Here is a 24592-nt window from a genome sequence, read left to right as displayed (position 1 = left end):
CTGCTGGCAGCGCACCTCACGTCCTGAGAAGGAGGCGATGGAGACGAACATCCAGGAGTCTTTGGCTGCTAGATGACCCTTCGTCATCACCGATGGCAGCAGGATTTCTCTTTGTAAACAAAAAAGACGTCACTCTCTGTCTCTGTATTGACTTCAAGGGCTTAAACACCATCACCGTAAAGAGCAGGTCGCCTCTTCCCCTCATTGATCCCTCCTTCTGCGAGGCCTGGGTATTTACCAAACTGGACGTCCAGAACACATACCATCTCGTTCGGCTCAGGGAAGAAGATGGACCGCCATCCCTCCATATCATCAATGACTATCCTGCCTTCGCCGCATCCAAGATCCTGGACGTGCGGCCCCGGGGTTGGCATTTCCTGTATCTGGTGGACTGGGAGGGGTACGGTCCGGAGGCACGCTCCTTGCTTCCCTGTCGGTTCATCCTGGACAAGACGCCCATCGAAGACTTCTACGACAAGCACCCGGGCAAGCCGGACAGACCACCAGGTGGCCACCGTTGGGGGGGGGGGGGGGGGTGTAAGGTGAGGATCCACACCTCGCAGCTGCACCGGATCCTTCCTCACTGACACTCCTGCAGGTGAATAACTAATTGATTGCTCCCACCGCTAAAGCCCTGCAATGAGGCAGGTCCAGTGCCAGAAGATTCTCACGAGTCACCAGCTTCCTCTTGCGCTCCACGGCTCCTCACTCCAAGCGTACTTGGCGCACTTCCTCCCGGTGCAGCTCTCCTCCCTGCTTGAGTCCTTTCGCTCGCGCGGTCCACGGCCCCTCACTCCAAGCATCCACGGCACACTCCTTCCCTACTGCAGTCCTCTCGCCTGTGTGCTCTGCGTCTCCCCGCTCCGAGCGTCCCCGGTATACCAACTCTCGGCACGCCACTCTGACTGGCTGCGGTCCACAGTTTGCAGTGAATTTGATGGATTCATTTGTACCGTTTTCATTTCCACAAGACATTTTTGGGCATAATCAAGCGTAAACATTTTCCAAATGTGAGCAGTGTCCGTACCTTTGTAGTTCTCTGTGTCTTTGGTCACCTCGATAGCATAGTAAGCCGGGAAGATCCCTCGGGCGCCGGTCCGCATGTTGTAGCCCTCGTACCAATAGTCGTCTGCTTGGACCTCCACCAGCAGTGGGTCATCCACCTCCAGCTCCAGCTCGTCATCGTGTCGGGGGACGAACCTGGCCCACGGATCAGCTCGTCAACAGTCTGCACCGCAGACTAACTCAGGTGTTTGGTGTACATTTCTAAAGTCGACAACGTACACTTTACACCACTTTCTCATGGTGATTCAGATACGAATGTCTCTGATGAGAAACTGGAAACTGCATGGAAAATGTCCCCGAACATCACATGACCTGCTGTACAGAGACTTTGTTTACACATGACAGCTCTGTGTTTCACTGGATTTAACAATCCGTGTGCTTTTAATAACGACAGCACTAAAATCCCTCCAATTGGAACGCCACCGTTTTCTGCCATTGAGCACCTACTCTTACTTTTCAATCAACAAGATATGTTTTTTCGACAATTTTTAACCATTTCAAAACTTTGAGGCTTCATGTTTGAAGCAGTTTTAACAGTTTTAAGCTGCACGTCCATTTCAACAATGTTTGATGTTCATCGTACAGAAATAAACTATAAAATAGACTCAAAATAGATAAAGCAGCATAATGGTACATTTTTTACAGCTTAAAACTAGGAGTTGTTTTTTTTTTTGTTTGTTTGTTTAATATCACAAGTTGGGGGGGGGGGGGGGGGGGGGGGGCATGGACCAAGCATGCAGTGACTTGTATACTTATGTCAAAGTATACAACTTGACATCTGGGGTATGGCTGTTTTGCGCCATGCAGAATGGTATTGTTATGTTTTGCAAATATAACAATGCCTACTTTTCTATGTGAATAATTTATCATGGTACAAAAAAACTAAGGAAAAAAATAACTTCTCTTGTAAATGTTAAAGCATGGCCCATTTTCTGGTAATTAACAGTGAATTATAATCATTCTGAACTTAATATGGGCTTATTTTGATGAATAAATGGACATCACCTCTGCAACATTATGTAGTTTTTGGCAATTGGGGAATATTCTAATACTTACTTTTATGAATTAGGATTTCTATATTAAATGCATCTTGAGCAGGTTACCAAATCCAGAATTAGTGACAGTAAAGCAATAATAAAATCTGCATTCATGCCAACATTTTGAAACATTTGGTCGACGTAGAAAGGCTACTTTTTATACAAATCCTAATAAAGCTGCACAAACTAGTTAAAGTTGGTGTTTGATAAACACCTCGGGTCCAGTTGACATGGATTAATGTGTTTCAAGACACAACAAAATGAAATGTGAATCGGAAGTAACTCCGAGATGAGTAACACTTGCTGTGTATCTGCAATGCAATTAAATACAATAACAACACACTAACATTGTAAAGAATGTTTCAATAGTGCAATAGGTTTAAACTTTTAAATTTTCCCAGGAGGATTCCTTGTGTTGCCTCTAAGAGAGGCCATGGAACTGGTATTCTTTGTACATTTTATATTTAGAATAAAACAACTTCCAATTTCTTAGACATCAACTGTAGAATGATTAGCAGCAGGAGGTTCACCTGTAGACTGCTCTGTGGGTCTGATCCTTCTCCTCTCCGTTTATCACACAGGAATATAAACCGAAGGACTCTGCACCTTGATTACAGAGAAGAAATGAAGAGTCAACATGCAGGGAAAAGGATTAATGATGCCGACTTCACACTGTAACAAAAGTATATTATTAGCAAACAGAAAATGCAATTAAGGCGTCTATTATAAGGCATTCTTTAAGATCTCTGTGTCGCGCTTAAATTAGTCGTGAAAACAGATGAGTGTTGTGTATTTCTACCTGCGTTCCCCTGAGACTTCAACTCCTGCACTGTTCTACTGTGGTGCTTCTAATGAATCTGACATTTTTGGCAACTGCAAGAGGAAATAACCACATATATTCACAAACCTCGGATAGTTTATCCACATTAAAAGAAAAAACATATTGAGGGTCAAAGAACAACTGGCCGTATTTTCTATTACATTTCCAAAGTGGTAAACAGACGAATGAAGGAAAATGACACAATTCACTCAATGTGAATTCAAGTCTGTACAATGAGAGCACAAAGATGCAGTTTGGGAAAAAAGCTCATTCTCATCAGCATTAGGGCATCTACAGAAAATCTCATATTTGGACAAATTTTGGATCTTAAGTCTTTCTGTACTTTCACCTTGTTATCCTACAAAAGACAGTGTGTTCCACTTTGTGAAGGAAATCATCATCGCTGTCCCTCTATACCTGTCAGCATGTCCTAACTGAGACAAAGCTTCCAAACAGTCCATACCAGAGGTCTGCAACCTGAGGCTCTAGAGCCACATGTGGCTCTTCAGCCCCCTGTAGAGCCTACGTTTTAACTTACTTTCTGCAGTGGAAACGGGCAGTGCATTTGGCTCCGGTTAAGCTTTGCCATACCGCTCTGTGAGGCTGCGTTCTGTCCCTGCACTTTTTGTGCGGTGGAAACACGGCTTAAGGGGCTGACACATCAGGGGCTAAACCGCTGCTGAGCCAGCTCCACATCATTGCTGAGCCAACGTGGGGCCAGACGTGTCATCAGCTGGGAGCGGAGTTATCACTGGAGCTATCGCTACCGACGAGGAGGAAGAGACGCTGAACAGGCTTTCTGAAAGCTACAGCGAACACGGAGCCCCAGAGTGGTTATAGAGAAAAAAAATTTAATAACGCCTGGGAACTATGTAATAAGTTACGCCCTGAAGTTAATAACACGAGGGAACGAGATCATTTAATCTGCGATCGCAGAGCCGTGGTTCTCGAGATGCTGCAGAGCTCCTCCGCTGTCAGCCTCGTAGGATATATCATTTAGAAGCAGTTTTCTGTCGTTGTTTTCAAGCTTTTCATCGTAACATCATTATAACTAACTTCACTTCCAGATCTTATATTGTGTTGATCGCAGGCTGAGGTCTGCAGGAGACTGTGTTGCTCTCCGCTATTATTTTATACCCACAGAACTTCTTTATAATGAAACAATATTTTTTGTTCATCAGCAACTACTAAACAAACTACACACTACTGTAAATGAAAGCTGGATTTTTTTAACCATAAAATGAGCCTTTTAATGGCTTCATGTGAAAGAGAACTTTAATCAGTGTGTTTACGTAGGTTTCCATTAGAAACGGCTGTTCTATCATTCTACACCTCCATTCCTCCTCATGTTGAAGCATTTGATTTACAGACGTCCAGAAACACAGTGAAAGGAGCAGAAATTCACTATGTGCTCATTCCCACGTTGTTTTGTATCTCTATGGCCACTGTGGGGCTCCGGGCTAAAACAAGATAGACGTGAATAAACACCAATAGAGGCATGAGGAGACGCACTGTTTTCTGGCTCTTTGTTCTGAATGCGAGGTTCAGGCCAGACTAGATGGAGCGACCCAGAGCAAACCGATGGATACAGTCTGTCTCCTCGTTCTTCTCTGAGCGCTAAATTGGTGAGATCAGTGACGTATCACGTTTTGCAGTGACACAATGACGTGGCTCTGCCTTGGCTCCGTTAACGGTGGAAAGACAAGCGGTTCTCTGGCGGTGCTCATTTAAGAACTGGCCCTGGACGAAAACCTGGTTCCTTCTGGTGGAAAAGCCCTATGAGACTGCATATTTTTCGCATCTTTTCAAACAGCCAGTTGAGAAAGCAGCTCCTTCTAAAGACACACAATCGAGCCCAAACAATTCTTTGATTTCACATTTGAATGAACAAATGTAGTCTCAAATCTAAATGGGTGGATTTAAACATGAAGGCACGAAAAAGTTACCTCCTGGATGGTGATTTAATTATTCTGAGCCACGCTTGCTTTTAAAAAGGCTTTTTGAAAATGTGTTTGGAAAAGAAAAGGGAGACGTAGTGGACAAATTAAGGAGCAGATTTTGGCCTTTTATTTCGGCGTCCTGTTGTGTTTGTGCTGCTGTCGGGATGATGATTTTTTTTTAAATACCAAGAAAGCAGCACATCTTGAAGGTTCTCTGTAAAAACTGTATACCGTACACACCAAAAACATGCTGAATTAAACGACTACTCTATATTACTTGCAAAACCTTACATTTCCAGTCACTCTTCCACTTTTAACATCAGTTTAAAGTCAAACTGAAGCCAGTGGTGGTGCAGAGGATCTCAGTGGGCCCAGTTAAAGCAGTCATGTGGATGATTATTGAGGGTTTTTTCCTCCGTGGTTCTGCTTCATCAGCCACATATTTCAAGCCTCCAACTCCACGCTGCCAATTTGGCCAGACAGCTTTCACTGCAATGTTTTTGTCTGTTTAAGAGGAATTATAGAAAACAAAAGACCTTCATTGTTAATGCGCTCTCTGGATATGAAAGAAACTAACAAAAATAAAAGACGTTACATTTAGAGATGACCAAGTAAACTTTAGGGATAAGAGCAGCTTAATTAATGATATTTTTTCTTCTAATTTTAATAGACGTGAATCCATTTAATATTTCCAACCTTGAAATAAACTCAGTAAAACTGTATTTTTGAGTAAGTTATGACCCAATTTCATGACGATCCAAGTCAAAATGTGTTCAAGTTGGAGCCTTTTTGAAAAGTTGCATTTTCACTGGCTCTGATGTGTTTATTACAACCTACCCATTAAAAACACCTGACATGGGCGACCAGTTATCGTCCCAAAACGTCTAACACGGGGGTTGGCCACCTGCGGCTTCAGAGCCATGTGCGGCGGTGCTGCGCTAAGTGGAATATGTAAACAATGACAGGCGTGTTTACGACACATGGGATATTTTAATATTACTGCTTGTCAAGAGTTAAGATCGTCACTACCAGTCAGCAAACAACGAAGGGCTTTCACTTCTTCACCTCGCTGCCACAGACAGCGGCAATTCTTCAGTTAATGTTAAATAATCAGCATCTATACAACTGAGGGCCCGTTTACACGACAACGAACACAAGTGTATCTGCAGAACTTCCTCACGGTGTATACTCCCTCCTGCGGAGACTGATAGAGGCACTGGAGCCTGTTACTGTGCATCTCTCCCCCTCCCTCCCCTTCCTTCTGCTTGTGTACTTGTAAACAAACATGGCCGACCCATAGTGGTTTGACTTGTTTGACTGTATTCTACTTTTATCACCCATGTCAGTAGTTTTACAGTTGAGACCCCTGATAGCATCCGATGCGTCATCAGTCCATACGGATGAGCGCTTCTCTCCATTTTCTTCACGTTTTGTTCTCTCTGTGACGTGTGGTTTTATTACAAAATCAAGCAACGGCGCCCTCCTATGACCTGGCACACTAACTACATCACTGTCAGTGTGTCTGTTGCTGCAGTGGAAACACACTCTGAATGACATTGGAAGCCATACCACTCACACTCATGATTCTATAAACTCAGAACTCTGCAAATGTGCGCCAATTTAATAATATTATAATAATCTGTGGAAAACCGGTTCCAAATGGCTTTTTGAGTGCAGAAGGTTGCCAAACCCTGGTCTAAGAAATGTGGTAAATGAATGAATATATACACTGAAAAAAGACGTGAAAGCTATTCTATATGTAAATCTGGAGTGTTGTCTTTTACGTGCACTTTTGATCATTCCATCAACTGACTATTATTCAGCAGGACTTACTGGAGGAGCTGGATCGTCCGTTCATGAAGACGTTGAGGAACTTCTTGGAGAAGTGGAGGTCGGCCTCGGGGGTGGAGTCTTCGGAGAGGCAGGCCGTGGCCTCTCGTCGAACTCCACCTATCCGAGCGTCCTGCTCATCCTCGTCGTCCTCTTCGTCCTCCTCCCCAATGGCCGACTCATACGGCGAGGACACGCAGTTGTCGTAGACAGTGGCCGAGTCGCTGTCGTCGCTGAAGCCTTGGTAACACTGCCGGAGGCTGACGAGCTCCAGCTGGGCGTGCTCATCCACCACCAGCGTGTATTTGACCGAGTCGTAGGAAAGCCCGCTGGCCTCCGAGCTCATGGAAGTCCTCGGCGGGACAGATCTGCCGCCGCCATCGTCTCCCTTCCCTACCCCCTTTCTCATCCTTCCGTCCATTATTATCCTGTCCACGTCCTCATCCTCGCCGCAGTAGCTATCGTCCGTGGCGTCGACGTACTCCACCGAAGAGCCGGCTCTCAGCGTGACGCCGGCCCCCGTCCCCGCTCCCTTCAGGCTGAGGTCCAGAGCCAGAGAGGAGCGAGTGGAGACGGCCATGCGGGGCGGCGTGATGAGGGCCTCTACGCAGGAGGCGTACGACGGCGGCGGCACATAGACCTCGTCCTCCTCGTAGATGGAAGCGTTGGTCCGGTCGGGGAGCGGCTGGTAAGGAGGCGGGCCCTCGGTGTCGGAGCTAATGGACATGCGGCCCTGCTCAGTCTGCTGGGAGAGGAACGGCCGGTCCTGCGTACTGGCGGGTTCCAGAGCGTCCGCTGAACGCTGCACGGGAGTCAGATAGATCTCCTCCGTGGGTTCCAGATGAACATCCGTGTGGTACCGGATCCTGTCCCGGTGGTGGCCTCCGCCATCCGCCTTTCCCGTCGGGTAGAGGGGAACCGGCGTGTAGTTCTGTGGCGGCGGCGCGGGAGGCTTCTCCTGGAGTTTGGAGCGGGTGGAGGCCGCCGTGGACACGCCGTGGGAGTGTCCCGAGGCGTGCCCGTGTCTGCAGGGGGCGTCGGTGGACGTCCCGCGGTCTTTGGTCTGCGCTCCCCCACCCTGCAGCTTGTCCTCGTCACTCAGGCAGCGGTGCTCCCGCGGAGGCGTGAGGTCACCTGCGGGGGGAGCCCAGGCAAGCGTGCGCACGCACACGCACACAGACACGCACAGACACACACACACAAACATGTACGTGAACACACACAAGCAGTAGACGCACATGACGCATGGACGCAGGCATGAGCGACACGCGGAGGACAGAGACAACATGGCGGCGGGCACACGGACAAACAAGGAAAGGACAATCAGAAGGCAGAGGAGTAGGAATGGTTAGGTAACGCATGTCAGGATTACACAGCTAAATCCCCCCCCATTACTCATCAAAGACCAAGCACTGCCAGGGGAAGGTGATTGACATGTTGTGTCATAATCCACTGCCGGGAAAACCATGTATGATGTTTTCACTGCGGATCATGCGGCAGCGACATCCAAAAGCAGACCTCACGCTAACGCCTAACGCTCACTGACAGGCGGGCGTTTGAGCAGACTTCACTGTTTGAGTCTGTTTAAATCCATAAAGGGCTGCAAAAACACCCATTAACCCTTCGCAGCACAGTCATTGAAATACATGGAAATGGAGAATTTAAACATTTTCATTCGTGCAAATGTAGATTGAGTGGATTGTGTTGTTTGTGTGGCATTTGTTTTATTTGTCTAAATGTCTACATTTTTTTCTTTCTTTTTTGTTTGTATGTTCGAAATAAAGATTGTTTCAGTCATTACAATCGCTGAATTCGCAAAGAAGGTTATGTTTTCACATGTGTGTATTTATTAATTGGTTTGAATATATGTATTTTACCAACTTTGCGCAAAAAAACGGACTCTCATGAAATTTTTAGGGATGTTTTATCATCATCCAAGAACCAATTGATTCGATTTTGGGATGTAAACGGCTGACCGTTTCCGAACGTCTGTTACCATGGAGACGCTTCCTGCTCAGTGTTTCACACAGTGATGAGTGACCTGACCTACCTAGTTAGCAACGATATGAGCTAATCGTTAACTCGGTTCCGGAAACAAATGTGGCGTTGGTGAAGGTCTGAGCTCTACTGAGTGTAGTTCTAGGTCATTCATTCATTCATTCATTTAAGAATTGTTCAAAAGCATTTTAAGACCTACGTTTGGAACATTTTTAGAGTCAGACTATTTATTCATTTTATATGTAATAAAAATCTTTTGGAAGGTGTAACTGACTATTTTTTCACCACTTTCTGGTAAAAAAAAAAGTCTCTGTTAAAGTCTATGCTAAAAATCTCCCTGGATGTCCATAAAGGTCCTTCTACAACTTTACTCTCAACTTGTAAAGTGTTGTAACATGTTAAACAGTTAGAGATGGTTTAAAAATATGGAATCTGGTGTAATAAGTCCATTGCAGATCCTGAATTTTTCTTGCAGGGTGATTCATTTGATTCTATGGAGTGCTTAACTAATATAATGATTTTTTTTTTGACAATTGGTAAACAAATGTCTTCATTTCTAAGTGTTGGTGAGAAATTCAGACCTAAATGCAATGTTTGGATTTACTGCTAATCATATCAAAACCTATTTATTCAGACTGGCTTTTCATACACAGTAATATGGTGACATTTTATTTTATTTTATTTCATTTTTTATTTATTTATTTTTTTTAGGTCAAGTGTATGTTTTTACTCTTGTTCTCTTTTTGACTTTTCTTTCTCATTTTATTGTCTGATTTAATTGGAAAGCACTTTGGTCACCTTGAGTGTTGTAAAGGGCTTTATAAATACATTTTGATTGATTGATCATATACAGTAGTTATTGTGTAATACTCTACAACATCTTTGAGTGTTTACATGCCCATTTTGCAAGGTTTATAAATCAAAAATTACATTGAAAAAATTTAAAATGAAAGAATAAAAATCTAGTTGTGAACCTGAAAATGACCATTTTGGACCTGATGTATCGCTTAACTTGAGTTATGTGTAAATATTGCGAAATAGTTTTCCTGTGGACTGTACAGATGTAGTTGATATTAGACATTATGGAACTGACAATAGGTATTTTTGGTTTAGCATTTGGCAAAACTTCAGCTGAATTGGTGGCTGGTAAAGATTTTTATCCTGGCACCTTCTGAAATGTTTTAAATATAGACGTATTTTGCATATGTGAAGGGTTTTAAGGTTTCATGACCCACCAAAGATAAATGTAGGTGTATAAAAACCTCAATCAATGCAAAGCAAAGCAAAATTAAGTGGAATGCTGGTTAATTTAAAGGTGTAGTTATAAGATCGCTATGCCCTGTTGTGTTTATCTCAGTCACGTAGCATTAGCATAATATAACCAGATAGATGAAGCTTCAAATGATTAACTGAGTGAGGCGTTAACTACAAAGTGGGGGGGGAAATCCTATTAACCAGTGAAGACAGTGAGGCTTTTCATTGTCGATTTAGATTAGGAAGTCAGACTGATGGAGGATCTGCAGGAAGAAACTACATTCATTTGCTATTTTGACCCATGATCACAATTTAGGAACTTCTTACATTTAAACCTTTATACTTTTGAAGTACGGATCATTTTAGTTAGAATTGGTTTTATATTTCACACTACACACATTACATTACGCCTGGGGGACTCAAAAAGTGGGGAATGAGTTCCCCCTCACAGAGCTTAAACATAATGCCAGAAAGTAAGTCTCATGCCAAGTTTTAAATTACTCCTGAATGCCAGACTTACAACAGACTTTCAGATTATGGGATATTATAGTTAACAGCAATAAAAAGCATGACTGGTAGCAACAGGCTTCTAAACAGAAATGTTGTATGTCTTTATATACATAGTCTGTTGTTGTATGCATTAGTTTGCGCGTATTTCATAATTACAACTCATCTCCACTATAATCCTGTCATATTAAGGTGTATAAATACATGTTGAAACAAAGTATTGAATAGTGATAATACCCAATGTACTGATTAATTTCAGGATTCACTCAGTCCCTCTTGTCTTCTTGATTTCCTCTCTAATATACGGAGAAGAAACAATGTTTTCCTCTTCCTCGCCGTCCACAGTGGAAACAGTAACAATGAGCCGGTGACACACACTGGACAAAGCAGCTATTCTAAGCTTCAACACCGTTTCTCAGGATCAGGAAGACAAACTGCCGAGCTCAATACACATCACACACATAGAGCAACAATAACCTGGTCGCCACACACATTAGGAAATATTCAGACGGTTCGAGTCAAACATCCTGCCGGGGGAAATGAACTCACCTGCTTTGAGAGGCGACGACGAACCCGAAACCTTCTCCTGCCAGCTGTACTTCTTCCCCAGAGAGTTGTTGTTCAGTGTGTCCTGAACAGAGGGAAGCAGGAGGAAGTGATGAGAATTCAATTACAGCCAGAAAAAAACAACGTGTGGGATTCAGTCAGTGTGTTCTGGATGCTGAAAAGCACACAAAACACACACGCACGCGCACACACACACTCTCACACACACACACACACACACACACACACAAAACACACACACACACACACACACGCCTTTTATTCAGCTGAATGAGCAGGGAGTCTTTTGTCCGTGCTCCGTGGTGTGCATTTAAAGGGACCAGACGTTTCACCAAAGCTACCGAGAAACACACACACACACACACACACACACACACACACACACACACACACACACACACACACACACACACACACACACACACACACACACACACACACACACACACACACACACACACACACACACACACACACACACACACACACATTCATATCATATCATATATGCTTACAGGGATAAAAAGGAATAATTAATGAAGGACTTTCGATCTAATTATTGCCCAGAACAAATCGTCAAGACATCTTTCTTTTTTAACCTAGAAACATGAGTGATAATAATTTGAGACAGATTTAAAAGTTAGAGTGAATAATAATTATTATTATATCACTTACCATCACTATTCTTCAGACAGCCTGCTGAACTTAGGAAAATAGACCTAGCAAATGACCTTGTTACTGTTTATTTGCACTAGTTAACACTGGCTGACATATTTTATCTATCTTATCTGTTGTCTTTTGTGTGCCTTAATTTTCTTTAATATTATTAATGTCATGCAGTGTGCAGTTTTCATTATTGTTTCTTCTAGATTTCTATTTTTATTCTTCCATCCCATAAAAATAGGCCGTCAGGTGAAAGCCGTATCATTTCATCCCGTTCCGACATTGGGGCACTGCAATCGATTTGCTCCGTTACAAAGATATATTAGTCCTGATCTAGGTGCCAAAAGTTCTCCATTTGTAATCCTGTAGTATTTTTTTAATCTGCTTAAAATCAGTAGTACTTTCTTTTCTTGTGTGATGACAAAAAGAAAGAAAAGAAAAAATGCGAGGCTTTTCAGAAAAACAATGAGAAACGTTCAGAAACTGCATCAAACGACGGCTTTGCTTGAGTGGGGAGAGCAGGACAATAGCTGAAACCTATAAGCACTGCATCAATATGGACTTTGACAATGTTCCAGAAGATGCTGGAACTTGCTTCAGACAATTCACTGATAAAAAGCTCCTGGATTCTTCGGGGAAACATAGAAGAGAGCATCCAGATGGTAATGAAACACAAACACAGGGAAGCGAGTCTGTGCTACCAAGTGATGCCAGGAGCACCGTAGGATCATCAAGTGATACTCAGAGAAAGAAACTCTGGTCCAGGATGGGTCTATCTATTGTTTCCTCTGGTCCTGGTCGGCCTGCAATTTGCATCGTCTGCAAAAAAGTGGATAAATACATCACCGGGTCTGACAAATGCACAAAGGTTCATCTTACCCTGGCACAGACCTTCAACCACCATCAGCAGGTCTGTAAAAAACAATCTCTCACTGTCTCTTACACTCACACACAAACACTGTATATAAGTGATTATGTAAAATGACCCTATTTTGTTTAGAGTTGTGGTGATTCTGACCGGTTGTACTGGTTTTAATACAGGGTATTGTGTTTTCATAGGATTGTAATTCTGTATGTTATCTTGTTGTAAAGCCCAAACAAATGCAGACAGACACAATGTCATTGTCTTCCTTCATTAAAGGTTTGTTGCTGAAAGCTGCAGAGAAAAAGGAAGATACTGGAGTTCTTATGTACATTAAAGATAAAGACTGTGCGTCCATGGATTCAATACCATTAGTCCTGTTACCGTCAGAACACCGGGTTCTTGGCCAAGTCCATTGCAACCGTCACTGCGATAACAGAAGAAACAACTTTCTGCATTAAAGGACCCAGATTATACTAAATCGACTTTTCTGTGCTTTAAACATCATAAAGCATCATAAAGGTTCATATACATCCCCAAATTGCTTTTTTTCATTGATTCCCTCCAGCTTGAGTTCACAGTGATCTTTCTCTGTTCTACCTGCTGGGGGAGCTCAACACCTTGATTCTATTTGATGATGTGGCACCACCTTGCTGACCTCACAGAGCTGGAGAAGCCCCGCCTCCAGGAAGATTGACATGAGGAGAAACCAAAACAAGACACGCCCACCAATGTGCCAAGGAGCCTCTTCTCTGCTCTCTCAGTCTCTGCTGCTTCACATTGAACTGCTGTTTTTGTTGTTCCACATCTGTTTTCACCTTCATGTCCACTGGAGAAAATGTGTTTTCACCTTCATGTCCACTGGAGAAAATGTGTTTTCACCATCATGTCCACTGGAGAAAATGTGTTTTCACCTTCATGTCCACTGGAGAAAATGTGTTTTCACCTTCATGTCCACTGGAGAAAATGTGTTTTCGCCATCATGTCCACTGGAGAAAATGTGTTTTCACCATCATGTCCACTGGAGAAAATGTGTTTTCACCTTCATGTCCACTGGAGAAAATGTGTTTTCACCATCATGTCCACTGGAGAAAATGTGTTTTCACCTTCATGTCCACTGGAGAAAATGTGTTTTCACCATCATGTCCACTGGAGAAAATGTGTTTTCACCTTCATGTCCACAGGAGAAAATGTGTTTTCACCTTCATGTCCACAGGAGAAAATGTGTTTTCAGGTACCAGTATGGTTCCTCACTATTTGTCTTGTGGAAGAAGAAGCACAGCGGCCAATGTGGCTGGACTTGTTGTTCTTTTCCACAAACAATGTTTGTTTGTGAGCGACTCTTCACCAAAGAAGCTTCCAGAACTACGGTACTTTGAAACTGGACTTCCTCAGAAGCTCCTCTTGAAACCTGCTGCTATTCCCACAATAAAAGACTAAGGAGGGCCGAGATGTGTCAGTACATTACTACCAGATGAGCGTGTTGAGCGTGTGTGTGTGTGTGTGTGTGTGTGTGTGTGTGTGTGTGTGTGTGTGTGTTTGTGTGTTTCAGAAATGAGCCAGCCTTCGACATAAGCCATTAAGCTACAAGATCTCCTGTGAGGAAATCATCAGGCAAATAATGAATGTGAACCAAGAGGATGGATCAGCTGAGAAGAAAGTTCATCACTATAGTGAAAGAGCAAGACGTTGACGCTTCAAACTACTGTTGATATGACTGAAATACCAACATTGTCAGCATTGGAGAGAAAACATTACAGCAATTCTCCATAATTTTGAACCAATGTCCTGGCTCATAATGTTTTAGCCTCTTTGTTATGACCATAAGATAATAACTGCTTAAATATTGGATGTTTAGGTGGTAAATATTTCCCCCAAAAAGTCTACTGGTAAATAGCTTTGTATTGTTATATGTATTCCTACTCTAACCCAACATTGTCGCATTGATCTGTTGCAGGATGGATGGATGGACGTAGAGGAGGCTGACCCTTGATTTCCCTCAGCTGGTGTTTCAGTCCCCGAGCAAGTGCAACATATGTGAGCTGGTTTTTGTACATGCACTTGCTGTAGATAAGCTCAGCAGGCTCACGCAGCCACCAGGTACAGAATCCAGAGTCAACAACAGAGGGGAGCCAAGCACAATGTGACACTGAAACCAGACACAGTGCAAAAGCTGCTTGGCAAACCAATGAGAACACAAGGACACTTTATTGTTGCTGCACTGATGTTGAAGAGGCTCGTACGAGACTCCTCTGGCATGACATGCCCATGGCCACCCACATCTGATGACCTAAATGTGTCTGAAGCCAAATCTGTTGTGCCACTTGAACTGTATAATCTGATTGCTTGGATTATTGGCGCTTCAGAGGAACCCACACTGTCAATATATCACTTGACTTGAGTCTTAAAGTGTTATCCATTTGTCAAGATGTAGTGTATCTTGCTTCTAAGGGCTGATATCAGACACCCAAATCTGTGTGTCTTGGTCTAACTGTTCGCCATCCAACAGGTTCATCACAAGTTGTGTCACTACTAAGTAGACTATGACATTGTGCTTCATGGGACACAGTTCTGAGTCCATACACCAGCCTTGCACAACTTCAGTTAGTAGAGGGCAGAGACAAAATACCGAACGGATTCTGTAAGGACACACCAACAATATAGACTTTTGAGAGGAGACATTGTCCAGTCGTGGGACTACCCACCACACTCACGGCATTATGCTGCAAAGTTCAGTCATTGAACAACAGTCAAAGCTAAACAGACGGCCGCTACAGAAGGAAGTTTCCACACTCAAACCGACCCCTACCGTCCCACTGGAACTGTACCAGCCGTCAAACAGAGAGGGACCCCAGAGTCTGTCTCATCATGACAGTGTTTCTTTGCAGACAGAACTGTACAGATTGAAGACAGAGCATGCTGCACAAACTGAACTGAATGAACTTAATATATCTGTTAAGTTCATTGATGCAGAGAGATGCACTATTCCAAGCTGGACAGGTTTCCATACATTGTGTAGGTGCCAGCAGTGTGTGGATGTTCAGAAGGAAGCAGAAGCTGCAGTGACATGGATGATGGGATGGAAACATAAAACATCCTCTAAAAATGTGTCTATTGAACACAAATAAAAGCTTACAGTGTAGTTTCGAAAGAAGCCAGACTGAAGTCAATTAAAAAGCATGTACTGTAAAATAACAAAAGCCTCTATTGGTAAAAGAAAAGAAACAGCAACTGTAAACACTGTAAATACAAAGCAATGCTGTTACATTAGTGTGTGTGTGTGTGTGTGTGTGTGTGTGTGTGTGTGTGTGTGTGTGTGTGTGTGTGTGTGTGTGTGTGTGTGTGTGTGTGTGTGTGTGTGTGTGTGTGTCAAAGTTCACCATAGTTAATATGATGAAGAAGTCAGATTTGCAAGATTTCCAGGTCTGAATTCGCATTTCATGGTAATAATAATAATAAAAGACTAAAATGTTATCATAGATGTATAACTTTTAATTTGTGAGGTGTTATGCTAAAATGAATGCTGATGAATAAAACAAGTAAATTCAGCATTACAGAATGTTTGTTTATTTAAATTTATATTCATATAGAAATGTTGTACGTTATGTTGACATGTCATTATATTAATGTTAAATACTCATTGAAAGGGCTGTGAGTGTTTTGAAGCATGTAAAGTACTTATTTAATTTTGTTATTTAAATTGGTAAACCTTTAAAAATCAGTGCACAATAACATCAATATTCTTTACAAAAAATATAATGTGTCCGGAAGTTTAAAACTGAAAAAAAAAATAATGTACACTGAACAAAAATTAAACGCACACTTTTGTTTTTGATCCCATATTTTATTTAAAATTTTTCAATTTTTTGAGCTGAATTCAAAGATGTAAAACATTTTCTATGTACAAAAAATACCTATTTCTCTCAAATATTGTTCACAAATCTGTGTTAGCCATAAGAACAAGAACTAGAAAATTCCCGCGGAAATTTTATTGTGCCTGCCACCTGCCGCCCCCTGCTGCCGAGCGAGGCCGAGGTAGTGTGAAAAATACGTGGAAATCATGTCATTAGCTAGTGATTCTCGATCGCAGCGCCAGCACGAGGCTACACTCTAAATTTCAGCTAATTTGAACAAACTTTTTAGCATGTGATGCTAACAGCTAACAGCGATTTAAGTGCGTGGACACCATGTGGTCAGCTAGTAATTCTCGATCGCAGCGCCACCACGAGGCCACCCTCCAAATTTCAGCTAATGTGAACAAAGCTGTTAGCATGCGATGCTAATTCCTGCAATTTAAGTAAGTGGAAACCATGTCATTAGCTAGTGATTCTCGATCGCAGCGCCACCACGAGGCCACCCTCCAAATTTCAGCTCATTTGAACAAACTTGTTAGCATATGGTGCTAGCAGCTAACAGCGATTTAAGTGCGTGGAAACCATGTGGTCAGCTAGTAATTCTCGATCGCAGCGCCACCACGAGGCCACCCTCCAAATGTCAGCTCATTTAAACAAACTTGTTAGCATGCGATGCTAACACCAGCGATTTAAGTACGTGGAAACCATGTCATTAGCTAGTGATTCTCGATCGCAGCGCCAGCACGAGTCCACCCTCCAAATTTGAGCTCATTTGAACTAACTTGTTAGCATGAGATGCTAACACCTGCGATTTGCCTGAAAAGTGCAGAAGTTACCTCCCAGGTGTGGCTGACCTGGAATCTGGAGTTTTATGACATTCTGAGATGGTAGGCCACTTAGCTAGCTAGTGCGCCGTGATCGCAGCACCCCCATGAGGCCACCCTCCAAATTTCAGCTCAATTGAACAAACTTTGTAGCATGCTAATTGGCATGCTAACAAGTGTTGATGCTGAGTCATTGCCATCAGCATTAAAATGCATTGAAAAGTATGGTGCCTAAGCTACTGTGTGTGTGTGAGCACTGTGTGGTCAGCCATCATGTTACTGGTCCAGTCAATCAGAGGAGCCGTGTGTGTTGCCAGGCAGATTGGGAGCAGCTTGTGTGATGTCATGGAGCCGGCTCCTGATTGACAAGCTGCTGCAGGTGGCAGAGACTATGAGACCTGATGTGAGGGAAGAAGGTGTTTAAGCACAAACGCAGGTCCCGAACAACTGCTTATAGTTGGAGAATCGTGACACTTGGGTGAAAAATTCCTTCACCGTGGGCGTCGGGAGAAGTTGAAGGACGTGCGGTGTGGTTTTCGTGTCCTCACGAAGTTCCGTCTCCCCGTGAGGACTTGAAACAAATGGCTGAACTTTGGGGATTTGGGGAGAAAACGTCTCCCCAAAATACATAGGAGCGGGTTACAGAAAATCCTGCGCTTCCTGTCAATTAAGTCCCCTGGAGGGAGAACCGTGTCTCTCTGAGACAAAAGTGTCCCCTCGTGAGAAGCACAACGCCTGTAGCTACATTTTGATGTATAATATGTTGAGAAAGACGAAGAAATGTGTCTGTGATGACGAGATAAAAACTTTTTTTGTTTGTAAAACGGCAGTTTCTCTCACTCTGACCGAAATCTTGTCACTCTAACTTTTCACATACACACCCATACAAAACTGGAAAAAGGAGGGAAAAGTTGATGAGATTTGAAGGCTCACAATGTAAAATTGGTGAAACTTTTGGAAATTCCGAGAACATATCTGAATAGAGGACAAGTGCGGCAACGTTTTAAGAGTAAGTTGGCGTCTGTAGCTGAAGATTTGGCGACGTGATGTGGCGTGGAAAAAGTGTGATTTTTTTTCTGTATTTTCTTGGCTCCCATGTTAAGCGAATGTAAAAATCATCGCCGTTTTTTACGTGTTGTTCGGAAGCCGTTTGCGATATCCATAATCCAAATGGATGCACAGGATTCCCGATAATTCCCTACGTAGCGATATGCTTTTTGTCTACGTACTCCAAACGGTGCGGGACTAGTAGTTCGGCAAACTTTGTGCGGCAGAGGAAGAATAATATTTAAAAAAAACGGCGCTTTCCCAGGATTGTAATAATTGTGCGACGCCTCTTACAGAGGCAGGCACAATTAATAAAGTTCCGTAGTGACGTCAACAAGCTGCCGATAAAAACGTTTGTTCGGCAGGACTGTTTAAACTCCACAAGATGCTGCCGAACTCTGAGGCCACGCCCCTTGCGGCATGTACCCATCTTGAGTCAAACATTTGGATGAGACGGCGACAGGGTGTGACGATGGCAGAAAGAGTCGTTTTCGAGTTGATAAGAGAGGAAGAGGATGAAGAAAGACATGTTCAAAGCTGAGGAGGAAGAAGAATTGTTATTAAGATACGCTCTCGTGGATGAAATGAAGAAAAGGCGACTGCAAGACGCTGCCGAACTCTCAGGCCACGCCCCCTCACAAAAGGCCACGCCCCCCCACAGCAGTCACACATGTGTGAAGTGGTATTGTCACTTTTCAACTGCACAGTTTATTTCTCGCCTCCTGTGCTGTCAGAAATGCATTTCTCTGAACTGTTTTAGTAATAAAAGAGAGACTTTGGAGACGAGCGCGATGTTTCTCTGGTTTTAACTGCAGGAGCTGAGCGCTTTTCAGTGATGCGTTCAGGTGCATCACGGCATTTTCACGAGCTACGGCGCTCAGATAGTAGCGATGTTAGAAGCTAAATATGATTAAAATGTGACTGATAGTGATTAGTGACGTTGCAACGGTAATTTCAGGTGGGGCGATAAATCCTCTGTTGTTGTTTACATCCTCTGCTTTGCACTAGTTGTTTTGTTCATTTTTGTCGTAGCCACAGAGCTGCAGCTACAACTTCCTTGTTGGTTCCGAGAGCGAACGCCGGCCGGCCCAGGTGACGTCGCGCCGCTGGATGTGACAGCGTCAACTTCTGCAATGGGGCAGAGATCGCGGACACGATGCCACGACAGACCTCGGGGCTCGGAGCATCTCCGGTGTCCCGGCACATCGTCCGAGTCCCATCGTCGTGTTGCATTGTATCACGTCACACACACCGGCAAGGTCTGGAGCTCCGTGTTGGGAAACCAGAGCTCCAGGGCAGCCATATATATATACATATACATATATATATATATATATATATATATGTATATATATATATAGAGAGAGAGATGTATATATATGTATGTATATATATATATATGTATATGTATGTGTGTGTGTGTATATATATACACACACACACACACACACACACACACACACACACACAGAGAGAGAGAGAGAGAGAGAGAGAGAGAGAGAGAGAGAGAGAGAGAGAGAGAGAGAAAGAGAGAGAGAGAGAGAGAGATAGGGAGAGAGAGAGAGACAGGGAGAGGGAGAGAGAGAGAGAGAGAGAGAAAGAGAGAGAGAGAGAGAGAGAGAGAGAGAGAGAGAAAGAGAGAGAGAGAGAGAGAGAGAGGGAGAGAGAGAGAGACAGGGAGAGGGAGAGAGAGAGAGAGAGAAAGAGAGAGAGAGAGAGAGAGAGAGAGAGAGAGAAAGAGAGAGAGAGAGAGAGAGAGAGAGAGAGACAGGGAGAGGGAGAGGGAGAGGGAGAGAGAGAGAGAGAGAGAGAGAGAGAGACAGGGAGAGGGAGAGAGAGAGACAGGGAGAGAGAGAGGGAGAGAGAGAGAGAGAGAGAGAGAGAGAGAGAGAGAGAGAGAGACAGAGAGAGAGAGAGACAGGGAGAGGGAGAGAGAGAGACAGGGAGAGAGAGAGGGAGAGAGAGAGAGAGAGAGAGAGAGAGAGAGAGAGAGAGAGAGGGAGAGGGAGAGGGAGAGAGAGAGAGAGAGAGAGAGAGAGAGAGAGAGAGAGAGAGAGAGAGAGAGAGAGAGAGAGAGAGAGAGAGAGAGGGAGAGAGAGAGAGACAGGGAGAGGGAGAGGGAGAGAGAGAGAGAGAGAGAGAGAGAGAGAGAGAGAGAGAGAGAGAGAGAGAGAGAGAGAGAGAGACTCAGGGCTGCATATCAGATGTGATGAGACGAGGCCACAATGGTAAAAGGTAGATGTTAACATGTAGGAAGGAGAACTGGAAACTCCTGTGACGACAATGAGTCCAAAAATAAGACGTTGTCCTTCCTCCTCCTCCTCTTGCCCACCCACCACACATGACTCACTTCCCATCCACACGGACCAGGCGGAGAAGGAGCTGTTGCCACGGTAACGAGTGATTCAGCAGGTGGGAAACAGTAGCATTGAGCTGTGTTTTCCGCCGAAGTGACAAAAAGATCATTGCTCGGGGCACCGAGTTATAAAGTCTGAGTATTAATAAGTGAGCTTTACATGGAAGTGAGTCTGCAATATTCACAATTTAACAGGAGGGTGAAATAATTTCACACAATATTGATATATGTGGGCGCTTATCTTCCTGTATCTGTTAAGGCTGCACAACATTAGGAGAACCTGTGAGATTGGAGATAATGACACTTCAGTTTAACAGCAAATCTTTAGTAAATCAATTGTGACTAAGTCTCTTATATTTAAAATTATGTTATTTGGAATCTGCAGCACATGACTGCACAGTGCATGGAAATATAATTGATCACAGTTCAGTCAATCTTTTTACTAATGTTTATTGTGTGCGTTGATGTTGCGATAAAAATTTATTATCTGGTGAACATAATGCCATGTTTGAATTTAGCATTTGAAGCTGCATAAAAGGGAAAACAAATTTTATAGGAAGAAAATCATACATACATTGTGTATGTAAAATTACAACATCTCTGGGCTACCTTGTGTGAGGAAATTAAAATTCCTAGCAATAATCCAAGTTGTATAAAATACAATAAGGTGAATTTACTTTTGCGATAGTTTGGAACTTTTTTATCGAGGAAGATTTTATGCATAATCAAGCAAAATTTAGTCTACTGCTATGAATGTCAGATATAGATTCAAACTACTGAGAATTATAAACTCAGTGTTGTTTAAGTTGGTCAGTCATCACGAACTTATCAAGACAGATCAAGCTTGTATGCAGGGGTACGTTGCATGTCGATCTTAAGTCAACAGACACATTTCGACATAAGTAGGCTGGTGCAAACAAGACAAAGTCAGATTAGGACAAAGCTCAATCCGTCGTCATGAGATTACTGAATCGCTTCTCTTAAAGTTCTCCAGAGGAAACAACCTGTCAAGTAAAACCTTCCCTGTTTCTAAAAACATGTGAGATACTAGTTTGTAATACCAAAGTCTAGATATATTCTAGCCTGATTTGTATCTTTGAAGATATCTTGAAAACTTTTATGGTTAAAACAAAATGAGCATAGTCAAGAACGTGTGAATTAACTGCTACCATGGCTGCATTATTATTTACATTATCTATTTTTTTGCCATTATCAAACGAACAGCTTAGTTAGTGCAGTTATCCCTGGTTAATACTGGGATGCAGAACCAGTTTGTAACACAAGATTGTGTAGTGAGCTCTCATAAGCAGACTAACGCTCTGTTTGCATGATGTTTTTAAATAGCAATCCAACTTCCTCGTCTGTCCGTATGAATGTCTGTCTACTCCCGCTTTAGAGTGTATTGTTCTCTGCACGTGCATGTGTGTCGTTATTACAGTTTTATTACGCTTTTCTATATCCAAACCCTTTTCCACACCACATATATGTTTCCTAAATGTTAAAGTGTGTGAAGGCAGTAGGGATGAGCCGGATACTCGTTTCACACAAGTATCCAGGACAGGTGATGCATTTTTTGACAAGTCCGAAGATGATACAAGTAAAACTTGTATAATATCTGCGCTCGCTGAAAATCCTCATTTGGTAACTGACTGTCTTCACGTTCTGTGATTGGCCAGTCACACACAGAGCCCGCCCCTCCCCACACACACACACACACACACACACACACACACACACACACACACACACACACACACACACACACACACACACACACACACACACACACACACACACACACACACACACACACACACACACACGTTACTCTCTTCAGTCCTCCTCAGGTTTTCTTCAGCTCGCCTCTATTTTGGTTTGTATGATATTTAAAGTTACTTGATGAACTTGTTTCTTAACGTACGTGGTGCATTAGACAAGACAGAGCTGAAAACACCTCGTGTCGCATCGGACACTGTCTCCACTCCGGGTTTTTTTTTTTACCGTCTGCTTGCTCTTAGTTTGGCTGGTGGTGTAAAGTCTGTTGAAAACTTTGCTCGTACTGAACGAGGTGCTTTTGAGAAGAATACAGTGAACAAGGCTGACATATTATTTCCTGTTTGTCTCCACTGGATGTTTACATGAATCACCAGGTTCACACATCATTAAACATAAACAGTCTTACAGACCACTGACACACACACACACATTTAGCTGAACACACAAAGTAGCCTATATTAGTATGTTTATTGTATATGGCTGTTCATAAAAATATATATAACATTATAAATATTACAAATTAAGATTTATATACTGTATATAGTATATAGTATTTTTATATATAAAACATTGAATCTCAATTCTGAGGCTGTTATGTAAATAGTTTACAAATAAACAATAAATAAAGCAACTTCTGCTCAATCCATGTCAATTTCAGACTTAAAATAATGTACTGATTTAAGCCCCACCCAGTTTCACTTGAAAAACGCCCACTTCCTGTTTAGGCCCCGCCCACTGTGAGTACAGATACGGACACAGATCATTTAGATGGTTGAACAGATACAGATACAGATAGTAGTGGACTCGCTCATCCCTAGAAGGCAGTGTTCACATAATCTGCCTGTTACTATGCGAGATTGTGAGATTATCAAATGTAAATGTATTGCTTTACAAAATAAAAAGCAGCAGTGATCCAGCCATGATCAGTGTGATAAGGAGTTCAACTAACAAAACTTGCAGGCTGAATTATGCAGAGCTACCCGTGTTTAAAAAAAAACATTTTTTAGTATGTTTATCCACTGAGTTTGAAACAGTCGCCATGATATTTCTTTCTTTTTAGAGCTCTAACTCAGTATTGAAAAATCTGATCAACAATCTGACAAAATCTCAGCCTTCACTATCATCACTATCATCTCATTTATCTGAGTACGAGACAGGAAAACACTACAAAAAAGAGAAAAGTGACTTCCTCTTTATGATCTTTCAGGGAGACTACAAATTACTAAAACAAAGGCACCTCAAAGATATTTTGATTGTAAAATATGTGAAACCCACATCAATAATGTAGATTGTTTTCATTATATTAATGTTTTTTATGTCTGCAGCAATCTCATCAATCAATGATCAATCTATTCTATTCATTTCTACTTTTTAAAGTTCCTTAAACAGCGATCATATCAAAACACAAGTCCACTTCAATTGATGAATTGATGTTAATAATATGCAGTTTGTTTTCTTTACCTTGTTGTTTTCTTTACCTTCACAGTCCATGCAACGATAATCTCAAAGGAATCCTTCAGATTTGTTTCCCTGAGCTGCAGAAGGAACGTTAACAACGTCCCAGAAGACCGGAAGACCTCCCAAGAATAAAAACACGTTTGAGAGCAATTATTTCCTTTACACTATCCTGTTCTGACAGCTCAGACAACACACACACACACACATGCACACACACACACACACCTCACGGAGGCTGCGTAGAGAACAAAGCGCAGATATTTAGAGCGGCTTGGTTGATCATGTTGACAGGCCGCGCTGCAGGGGACTGCATGTATGTTTGAGTCAGGGACAATTCAGCGGCTTTCTTGCATAAGACACTTCAAGGTATGGGTGAGGATGTGATGTTTGTGTAAAACATAATCCTGAAGAATGAAAATGCACACATTTTCTGTGGGAATGCATCAGTATTACGGTAAAAACAGTCAACTTCCATGTGAAAAGCAACAAAAATGGTTCCTTTTTAATCCTTTATTGTGTTTTTTGATTATTTATGCCCTCAAACATGTAAAAATGAATTATTTTCCATGACAAATTCTTTGATACTTGAAAACGAATGCATGTAGGTTCTTCAAATATAGTGTCATTGTTGTGTCCTTGCTGTCAAACGTGTAGGATTTTCTTGGTGGTTTGGCCGGACTGGAGCCTCTTGCGGGCTGGTTTGGACCTGTGGACCTTATGTTTGACGCCACAAC

At 42.7% G+C, this 24592-nt stretch overlaps 1 protein-coding gene across 1 annotated transcript in view; it reads right to left on the bottom strand.

Moving 5' to 3' along the window:
* The window catches only part of mapk8ip1b (mitogen-activated protein kinase 8 interacting protein 1b), a gene marked incomplete at its 5' end in the record, with an annotated part of 101261 nt that overhangs the window by 8929 nt on the left and 67740 nt on the right, over positions 1-24592 (bottom strand). Inside the window, 4 exons of the mRNA XM_080520605.1 lie at positions 1028-1200; positions 2633-2708; positions 6696-7826; positions 11001-11082. Of these exons, the coding sequence (XP_080376731.1) occupies positions 1028-1200; positions 2633-2708; positions 6696-7826; positions 11001-11082 (1462 nt within the window). The remainder of the gene's footprint in view (positions 1-1027; positions 1201-2632; positions 2709-6695; positions 7827-11000; positions 11083-24592) is intronic.

The sequence above is a fragment of the Blennius ocellaris genome, assembly GCF_963422515.1.
Source record: "Blennius ocellaris genome assembly, chromosome: 1".
Lineage (NCBI taxonomy): Eukaryota > Metazoa > Chordata > Actinopteri > Blenniiformes > Blenniidae > Blennius > Blennius ocellaris.
This window is presented reverse-complemented; position numbering and strand designations above follow the sequence as displayed.